This window comes from Rhineura floridana, chromosome 1 (genome assembly GCF_030035675.1).
Source record: "Rhineura floridana isolate rRhiFlo1 chromosome 1, rRhiFlo1.hap2, whole genome shotgun sequence".
NCBI classification, from domain to species: Eukaryota; Metazoa; Chordata; class Lepidosauria; order Squamata; family Rhineuridae; genus Rhineura; species Rhineura floridana.
In genome coordinates this window covers 185,453,131-185,463,681 of record NC_084480.1, presented here as the reverse complement: position 1 = coordinate 185,463,681, position 10,551 = coordinate 185,453,131, and the positions used below count along the sequence as shown (strand labels likewise).

Sequence of the window (10,551 nt, the reverse complement as noted above, 5' to 3'; positions counted from 1 at the left end):
TCAAGTCCTGCTTTTCTGGGGACACCTTTGCTTCTGTTTCTGAGCTTCTTCCACCTTTTTCTTTTCTTCTTCCTCTGCCTTCTTCCTTTCTTCTTTTAGCTCTTTATACCTCCATTTAGGAATCTGCAGGTAAGGCCCGTCACTGGCACTACTGTTCTGCCTGACTCTCTCTGGCTGGAAAGTAGGTGGAGGTGCCTTGTTGATACGGACTTTGGGAATGACAATTCCTGGGCGCATACTGCTCCTTCTCAGTAAGTGCAGAGGCAACAGGCTTGTTTTCCTTGGAACCACAATGCTCACCTGAGGTACATTTAGACTGAAAGGCTGCAGGCTGGCTCGGCGTTCCTCCTTTTTGGAGACTATTGTAATTCTGGAGTTCTGAAATAGCTTCTCATAGCTGTTAAAGTGGTCTCTATTCTCCAAAGATTTAATTTCCTTGGCTTTTTGTTTCCTAAGGATCTCTTGTACAGCAGGCCTGTGTTTCCCTATACCAGGGGGACTTCCAGGACACACAGTCCTACAAGCTATTGCAACAAAAGAGCTCCTAAGACTTGTTGTCACTCTAACGATATGTTCAAGGACACCATCTTCTTCAGGACCTTTGAAAGCTTTGAAAGTTACTACTGACCTCACACCTTCTGAGATCCTCTGCAGACAGGTTTTTGGCTCTGCAGCTTTGGCAAGAAGTTCTTTCATCTTTGGCCATTCTAGCTCATAGTGGTCACAAAATTGCTCAGCACATGGCTTGTCCATAAGTCTTTGCATAAGATAGGCAGATTCTATTCTTCCTGTGAAACATGCCCATTCCTGAGGAGTGAATCCACGGCCTGGGTCTGTTGCATGAATGTTTGCCCCTCAAAGGAGAAAGTTAATAATGAAAACAGTGCATAAGTATATGTAAAGTATACTTGTATAAGTAAAGCTAAGCATATTCTGAAGTTTGTAAAATATTGTATTAACAAACCCTAAAACCTCAGTTACTTGACAGCTATATTTTAACTCATTGATATTTTGATAAAATAACCCTATATATTACACCAATTTTTGAGTTATACCAATAATTTAGATAGGGGTTTACATGTACTGAGAGCTGGCAGATGGGCAATGCAGCACACAGCATTAAGTTAATGTTATTAACCTTCCAGCAGCACCTTCAGAAAGTAGAGTGATATTTAAAATATGTGATAATTATCACACAAGTAATATTTGCTGTTTGAGCTTGGATTTCAATGCCTCTTTCAGTTGAAGTTTTGAAAAAACAGCATGCCAATATCAAGTCTTAATGAATTGAAGTTTTGTGTTAATCTCTCCGAGGTGTTTTGTATGGTTTCTTTGTATGTTTTTGTACTTTTAAATTTCTGTATGTTTTTTGTGTATGCTTTACAATTTTAAATTTTTGTAATCCACTTTAGGGCCTGCATTCCAGGTGAGAAAGAAAAATAAATTTGTTTATTATCTCTCTCTAATATATATTTTTGTTAGCCTCTAAGCACTCACACTGCAATTTGCTTGGCCACAGACATGTGGCATGGCAAACTATAGTGTAACAGCTGTGTTGGGCTCAAGGCTGTGGCGGGGGGGAGTAGAAAGATGGCTGGCTGGACAGAAGAGACTGAGCGGACAGTAGCAGAATGAGCAGGCGGGCAGCCTGGGCGACCTCTTTCCTCCATGCCATGGGGGGGGGGAGGAAGGCAGGCAAGACTAGGGGGTGGCGCCTTGGCAACCTGGGGGAGGGATTGGCACATGAAGTATGCAAGGGTAGAGCCCCTAGTGTTTAATATTTATTTTTAAAATTCAAATTGGCTTCAAAGAATGGTATGGATGACAGTCATGAATAAATGGCTATCCTAGGTTTTGTTCCTAGGAATACATGAATCTAACATACACACTCTTAAGCAGAGCTTGGAAAAGTTACTTTTTTGAACTACAACTCCCATCAGCCTTAGCCAGCATGGCTACTGGATTGGGCTGATGGGAGTTGTAGTTCAAAAAAGTAACTTTTCCAAGCTCTGCTCTTACTTACTTATTTACTTACTAATTAATTAGTTAATTAGATTTATATCCTGCCCTTCCTCCCAGTAGGAACCCTGGGCAGCAAACAAAAGCACTAAAAACACTAAAACATCATGAAAACAGACTTTAAAATATATTACAACCAAGCATCCTTAAAAATACATTAAAACAAAATATCTTTAAAAACATCTTTTTTTAAAAAAGCTTTAAAGTATCTTAAAAAGCAATTTAAATTACTTTTAAGCTTCCGTGTTACAGCCTTATTTTTGTTATAGTCTAAGGCAGGGATGGGGAACTTTTTTCGAGCTGATGGCCACATTACACTGGTAGAAAGCTGTTTAGGGCCACATTGCAACAGTGAGCAGGGCCAGATCCGCAAACATAGCTATTTCCTGTGGAAACAGACACATATGTTTAATTCCTGGTAACTCCCTTCAAGGTTCACCTTTCATTTTCTTCAGACTTTTTTATTTTGTTAAGTTTGTTCAAAAATGTTAGAGCTTTATAAAAATTTGTCATGTGTAAAAGGCAAAAAGAACTCAGTAATCCCAGCAGAAGAATGTAAGAAGGTCAATGCATGGCTGAGCAGCAAGACCTGACTTACAACTATTTAAAGCCTCAAGCTTCAAGATGCAATTGTATCATGAAAACTGTATGTATGCAATTGCAAAATGCATGGATTACTTTTTCCCATATTTTCAAGAAACACAAGTCTGCTGAGAAATTTTCCCCTCTGCTTTGATCTTCTTCCAAAGGAAGGAGCTGCAATTTGCACATTTTCCACAACATTAAAGCCCTTTTATTTCCCTGCTGAACAGTTGATGGTTGGGATGGATGCCAGAGGGCCAGATGAAATATGGTTGTGGCTATAATTTCCCACACAAATATCTATTTACCTGAAAGATCATCTTACCCCTTATATACCCAGTTGATCACTGCTCTCTGCATTTAAGGCCCTCCTGCAGATACCATCTCATCAGGAGTTCCGTTCTGCATGACATAGGAAGCGAACCTGTAGTGTTGTAGCACTTACCCTTTGAAATTTACTCTCCTTAAATATTAGACAGGTACTGTCTCTGTTGTCTTTTTGGCGCTCACTAAAGACCATCCTCTTTCAAAAAGCCTTTTACGTATGGTAGAGACCTTATCTTAGTTTGCATTTGTGTTAGAATTGTTTTTCAGATGTTTTTAAATATTTTTTTAAAGAAGTTTCTAAGATGTTTTGTTTTTAAGATGTTTTATCATTTGTTTGACACCCTGGGCTCCTTCAGGGAGGAAGAATGGGATATAAATGTCACCCCGCTGCTGAAAGAATTGCATTGGCTGACCATTTGCTACCGGGCCAAGTTCAACGTTTTAGTCTTGGTGTACAAAGCCCTATACAGCTTGGGACCAGGATACCTGAAAGACCCCTTATATACCCAGTCGATCACTGCACTCTGCAGGTGAGGGCCTCCTGCAGATACCATCTTATCAGGAGGTTCGTTCCGCACAACATAGGAAACAGACCTTTAGTGTGGCAGCACCTACCCTGTGGAATTTCCTCCCCTTAAGTACTAGACAAGCGCCATCTCTGCTATCTTTTCAGCACCTATTGAAGACCTTCCTCTTTCAACAAGCCTTTTAAGTTGAGACCTTATCCCAGTCTGCATCTGTGTTGGAATTGCTTTGTAATACGTTTTTAAACTTTTTTAAAAAAAATGTTTTTAACTTTTTTTAGAAAAATGTTTTTAACTTTTTTTAAAGATGTCTTGAAAGCTTTTTAAAAAAATGTTTTTAAAGATGTTTTGTTTTAATGTATTTTAAGGTCTGTTTTTATGATGTTTCAAAGTGTTTTTAGTGCTTTTGCTTGCTGCCCTGGGCTCCTGCTGGGAGGAATGTGGCATATAAATCAAATAATAAATTAAACAAATGTAAACATACTGCCTCCAAGTCGATTCTGACTTATGGTGACCCTACAAATAGGGTTTTCATGAGGATGAGAGGCAGTGACTGGCCCAAGGTCACCCAGTGTGCTTCATGGCTATGTGGGGATTCGAATCCTGGTCTCCCAGGTCGTAGTCCAACACCTTAACCACTACACCACAGTGGCTCTCAAAAATAATAAATAATTTAATTTAATTTAATTTAAAATATATATTTTGCACTTGTCTTTGAAAGCAGAGCATCTCTGAATGTAGTAGGGTATGCAGCACCCTTATACAATTAATAGGACTGCATTTCAGAAAGAGATCTAAGTGAGTTTTGCTTATATGTTACTTCTCCTCTTTCCCCCTCACCTGCCTGCCCTGTAAATTCTGCACCTCAACCAGCTCCAAAAAGGGAACAGAAGGGAGAATGGTCAGGACACTGGGAATGTTATGTCTGCAACCGACCTCTGAGTCTTCAGTTTAAAACAAAATTACACATACTCAACAGCCAACAACAACAAAAAAGAAAGTACTAGTAAAGGCAATCAAGTTAACTAAAGGACAAATGGAAAGATGTGAATAATGTTTGCTGACAAAACCAGCACAGCAGATGGTACAGCCAGGCTAATCTCATGAATGGTTAAGAGGTTAATTGGAGATTATATCTGACAACAATAAGAGTCAGTGAAAGGTATATCTGAAACCATTTGATGCCAGACAGGAAGAGAAGGAAAGGTGATAGGCAGATATGATGGTTCGGTTTCCCCTTTTTATCTCTAGTCGTTACACTGGCAAATACAAAGGCATACTACTTTATCAACTGCTAACTTTAAAAATTGACTGTATTTTTGTCTTATTTATCTTTACTTAACAAAAGTATGATATTCAGTATTTGTTCTCTTGTCATTTTGTACTGTTTCATGTCAGGTGAACTTAAAGAAATTGGTAGCTTTTCCTGCTCTAGGACTTCAAAGGCTCTACTCCATCATTATATGACATCAGAAGGTGAGTGCTCAAGACAGTCTTTTTAGCAGTGAGACCACAACTGTGAAGTGCCACCTCTGTAAAGATCTGCCAGAGATCTTTTAATCATCAGGTGATTAATGAGATTTTTCTTTTTTCCATTTCAGGATGCTTTTAATATTTTTTTTCTGCTAGTCTTCCAGATGTTACTTTCTGCTTTTAATTCAAATACTAATTTTAACTGTCTGCTTTTCTTACTGTGTTTTATGGAAGTTCTGCATTGTGCAACCTTACTTAAAATTATATAACTGCTTTATGTACTTCTGATAAAAAAGCAGGGCAAAGACACATAAAATAAAAAATTAAAATAGTGTGTTCCTCCCTAATGCTTCTAGCTTCTACATAGCATCTTCCTGAACTGTATAACTAGTATAGCTGTATAGCACCTAAAATTAGTAAGGAACTGTCAACCCTGCTCTATTTATGCCCGCCCTTCAGGGCTTCATCTGCTGAGCAATGTTTCAACCCCATCACTTCAAGTGTTTTTTTTTTGAAGATCAGATGGAAGCTAAATTGATAATGGATATGGATTTGGTTCCTCAACAAACAATCCTGAACCATTTTATTCCAGCATAATTCCGTTAACATTTGTAGTAAGTGGGTTCAGTAGTAGTAATTTTCCATCCAGGTGTTCATCACATGGGGTAGGGCCAACATGATTGCACCATTACCCTATGTGGCAACATACATGCTGTCTGCAAGTGCATGCATGAAACACCACACATGCAGGGTCAAAGGATCATGCCTTTACTCCCATTTGCAATGGGAATTTAAATCCTGCAGGCATTCAGAGAAAATTTCAGATGCCATAGATCATGTATAGTTCTGCTTTTATAAACTGTTAGAATGTTTATGTGAGTGTTGAACCTATAATTATATTAATGGATTTAGTTTACATAATGAGATCCATTTATATTTATTTATTTATTTATTTATTTCATTTTTAAACCGCCCATAGCGAATAGCTCTCTGGGTGGTGAACAAAACAAGATTAAAATACAATATTACAATAAAATTACAATAAAATCAGCAACAAGTTAAACGGAAAAAAAAATTAAATGAAACACATTGAACATTAAAATGCCTGGGAGTATAGCCAGGTCTTAACCTGGCGCCTAAAAGAAAGTACCGAAGGCGCCAGGCGTATCTCCACAGGTAGGCTGTTCCACAGTTCGGGGGCCACTACAGAAAAGGCCCTAGATCTAATAACAATCCTCCGGGCATCCTGATGAGTTGGTACCCGGAGGAGGGCCTTAGATATTGAATGAAGTGAACGGGTAGGTTCATAGCGGGAGAGGCGTTCCACAAGGTATTGTGGTCCCACACCATGTAAGGCTTTATAGGTCAAAACCAGCACCTTGAATCTGGCTCGGAAACAAATAGGCAGCCAGTGCAGGCGGGCCAGGACAGGTGTTATACGCGCAGACCAGCGGGTCCTCGTTAACAACCTGGCTGCCGCATTTTGCACTAGCTGAAGTTTCCGAACGGTCTTCAAGGGCAGCCCTACGTAGAGTGCATTACAGTAGTCCAGTCTAGAGGTTACCAGAGCGTGAACAACTGAGGCGAGATCGTCACTGTCCAGATAGGGGCGTAGTTGGGCTACTAAGCGAAGATGGTAAAACGCATTCCGTGCCACCGAGGCCACTTGAGCCTCAAGCGACAAGGAAGGGTCAAAAAGGACCCCCAAGCTACGAACCTGTTCCTTCAAGGGGAGTGTAACCCCATCTAGAACAGGATGAACATCCACCATCTGGGCAGGAAAGAGCTCACCAACAGTGTCTCAGTCTTGTCTGGATTAAGTTTCAGTTTATTAGCTCTCATCCAGTCCATTATCGTGGTTAGGCAACGGTTCAGCACATCAACAGCCTCACCTGAAGAAGGTGAAAAGGAGAAGTAGAGTTGCGTGTCATCAGCGTACTGATGGCAACACACTCCAAAACTCCTGATGACCGCACCCAGAGGCTGCATGTAGATGTTAAAGAGCATGGGGGACAAGACCGACCCCTGAGGGACTCCACAATGGAGAGTCCAGGGTGTCGAGCAATGTTCCCCAAGCACTACCTTCTGGCGACGATCCGCTAAGTAGGAGCAGAGCCACTGCCAAGCAGTGCCCCCAACTCCCAACTCCGCGAGCCTCCCCAGAAGGATACCATGGTCGATGGTATCAAACGCCGCTGAGAGATCAAGGAGAATCAACAGGGTCACACTCCCCCTGTCCCTCTCCCGACAAAGGTCATCATACAGGGCGACCAAGGCTGTTTCAGTGCCAAAACCAGGCCTAAAACCGGATTGAAACGGATCCAGATAATCGAATTATAGAAATTCAGTGGAAGAAAACAACAGTAAGCAACAATTTACATCTGTCCCCCACCCTCTGTCCCATCAGCAATTATAGTAGGAAATGCCTACCAACAGGATAAACGGCAGGAACTGCAGGCCTTCATTGAGGATCAGTCTTTACAATGATTCATTGGGCTGAAGGTAATGAAGCAGAGAATATTTGCATACCTGCCAAAATCAAGGCTGTGATGCATTCAGTTCGGCCTTGCATTGCAGACTTCATGAGTGCAGTAAATCCAAAGACATTCCTTTTCTCAATATCAAGGCCAGGATAATAGTTTAGTAAATACTGTGTAATAGTAATATGTCCTACAAAAAAGAATAAAAATTATCAATACAAAAGAGTATTATTTTCAAATTAATATAAATGCCACTTGTGTACTATTGTGTACTGAGGCTTCAGGACAAATAATATACACACACCCTTCAGAGTCAAATGCCCTTTAAAATATGAAACCCGATGGCTTGGTTGCATCCTAAGATTAGTTAAGGAAGCTCACAAAATGTTCTCTATCCTCTCCTTCCCCCTGCAGCCAATGGTACTCCCTGAAAAAGCCTCTCTGAATAGTTGGGAATTATATATGCATACAGATTGGCTGCTTCTTTTCCTTACAAGTGAAACTATGCAAATTTTGTTTATAGGATATTAACTGCAATTTGACTGAAAGTTGGTTTGGCTTATTAACCATATTGCCAATCCCTGGTCAAAAAGATACTTTCAGAGGAGCATAAAGGAGGTGGGTTCTAATACATATAGTGTTCATACAATTTAGTACCTAGTAGATTAAAAGCAGCACTTTTGAATTATGCCTGGAAAGCTATAGGAAGCTAATTAAGACATTGGAGAATGAATGCAGTGTCCTCCCAGCCACTTATTGCCATCATGTACAATTTCCAAGTAATCACCAAAGGCAGTCCTACATAGAATGCATTAGAGTTATAATCAAATATGATTACATTACCAGTAATTCATGGGGTTTCTTGGTAAGCTGAAATAATATTTTAAACATTTTGCTACCTTGCTAGCCATAATAGGGTTCAGTTTCCCATAACTGGTACAAAACTCTGATTAACAAGCTTCTACTATCCTGAACTAGGGACAGGACAGAGACAACTGCAATGACTGAATAAACTGAATAAATAAATACATTTATATTTATACAATATATTTATTCTTAGAACTGCTTTCTGCAGGCCAAATTAATCATAATCTCCAACAGAAGGTCTGCTTATTTTACAAGCATCACTGAAATATGCAGAGTGGTAAAAATCTATCACAGACTAAAATTATAGACGTTAGGGAGTTAACAGTTTGAAGACCAATTAAACCATCAAGCCCTTGTAATTGGACTGGCAGAACAAGACAAACATCTAGTGCCATTATAACTCATTCAAAACATTTTCCCTCACTTGTCATTTGTTGTATGATGAGTTGATGGTTTGTGTAATAATGTAGCCTGTCAGCCAGCTGCAACAACAACTTAATTACTGTAAGCTGTGAAAAAAAAGTTCTTTTATCTTACTTTGCAGTCCAGTTAAATATTCTGCAATGTATACCAGTCAATTTAATTTATCCAAGTATGTTTATGAAGACGTTTCATACGAGCAATTAAAATCCATAGCAGAACATCTGGTGCAGCTTTAATGATCAGTGGCTTCATGACACCCCAACAAATCTACATTTTCTAGGAGAAAGAAAGCTGCATATTTATCTATTAAGCAGCTTTAATTATGCTCAGGTAGTTTATGGACAGTTGCTACAAGCTACTGAGAGTGAATCTGTCCCAATTTTCACAAAATTTGTCAACAAATATGGAAAACAAAACAATGGCCCACAGACTGGAAGCGTTCAATATACATCCCCATTCCAAAGAAAGGGGATTGCAGGGAATGCAGTAATTACCGAACTATTGCCTTAATATCCCATGCAAGTAAAGTAATGCTCAAGATTCTACAACAAAGGCTCTTACCATATATGGAGCAAGACGTTCCAGATGTCCAAGCTGGATTTAGAAAGGGAAGAGGTACCAGAGATGATATTGCAAACATATGTTGGATAATGGAACGGACCAAGGAATTTCAGAAGGAAATCACCCTCTGCTTTATAGATTTCAGCAAAGCCTTTGATTGTGTAGATCATGAAAAACTATGGAATGCTTTAAAAGAAATGGGGATGCCACAGCATCTGATTGTCCTGGACAAGAGGCTACTGTAAGGACAGAATATGGAGAAACCGATTGGTACCCAATCAGAAAGGGTGTGAGACAGAGGTGTATTTTATCATCCTATTTGTTTAATCTGTACTTAGAACATATAATATGGAAAGCAGGATTGGACCAAGATGGAGGTGTGAAGACTGGAGGGAGAAATATCAATAATTTAAGTTATGCAGACAATACCATACTGCTAGCAGAAACCGGTAATGATTTGAAATGAATGCTGATGAAACTTAGAGGAAAGCACAAAAGCAGGACTACAGCTGAACGTCAAGAAGACGAAAGTAATGACAACAGAAGATTTATGTACCTTTAAAGTTGACAATGAGGACATTGAACTTGTCAAGGATTATCAATATCTTGGCACAGTCATTAACCAAAATGGAGACAATAGTCAAGAAATCAGAAGAAGGCTAGGACTGGGGAGGGCAGCTATCAGGGAACTTGAAAAGGTCCTCAAATGCAAAGATGTATCACTCAACACTAAAGTCAGGATCATTCAGACCATGGTATTTCCAGTCTCCATGTATGGATGTGAAAGTTGGGCAGTGAAAAAAGTGGATGAGAGAAAAATTAACTTATTTGAAATGTGGTGTTGGAGGAGAGCTTTATGCATACCATCGACTACGAAAAAGACAAATAAATGGGTGTTAGAACAAACTAAACCAGAACTATCACTAGAAGCTAAAATGATGAAACTGAGGTTATCATACTTTGGACACATAATGAGAAGACCTGATTCACCAGAAAATAATGCTGAGGAAAACAGAAGGTAGTATAAAAAGAGGAAGGCCAATCAAGAGATGGATTGATTCCATAAAGGAAGCCACAGACCTGAACTTACAAGATCTGAACAGGGTGGTTTATAACAAATGCTCTTGGAGATCGCTGATCCATAGGGTCGCCATAAGTCAAAATTGACTTGAAGGCATATAACGTGTTCTTTGGTTGCCTCTTTCCTAACTGGAGCCCTTTCTCAGAGTCCCTCTGCCTAGACAGAAGGGACAAGAATCCCAAATTCTAGGGAATTTATTTATTTATTTCCCACT

The 10,551-nt window shown here is 39.6% G+C and overlaps 1 protein-coding gene across 1 annotated transcript in view; it reads right to left on the bottom strand.

Moving 5' to 3' along the window:
* The window catches only part of ANKRD33B (ankyrin repeat domain 33B), a 40,291-nt gene continuing 29,740 nt past the window's right edge, over positions 1-10,551 (bottom strand). Inside the window, exons 3-4 of the mRNA XM_061638859.1 lie at positions 7,455-7,595; positions 1-854 (exon numbers count right to left, since the gene is read on the bottom strand). Of these exons, the coding sequence (XP_061494843.1) occupies positions 1-854; positions 7,455-7,595 (995 nt within the window). The remainder of the gene's footprint in view (positions 855-7,454; positions 7,596-10,551) is intronic.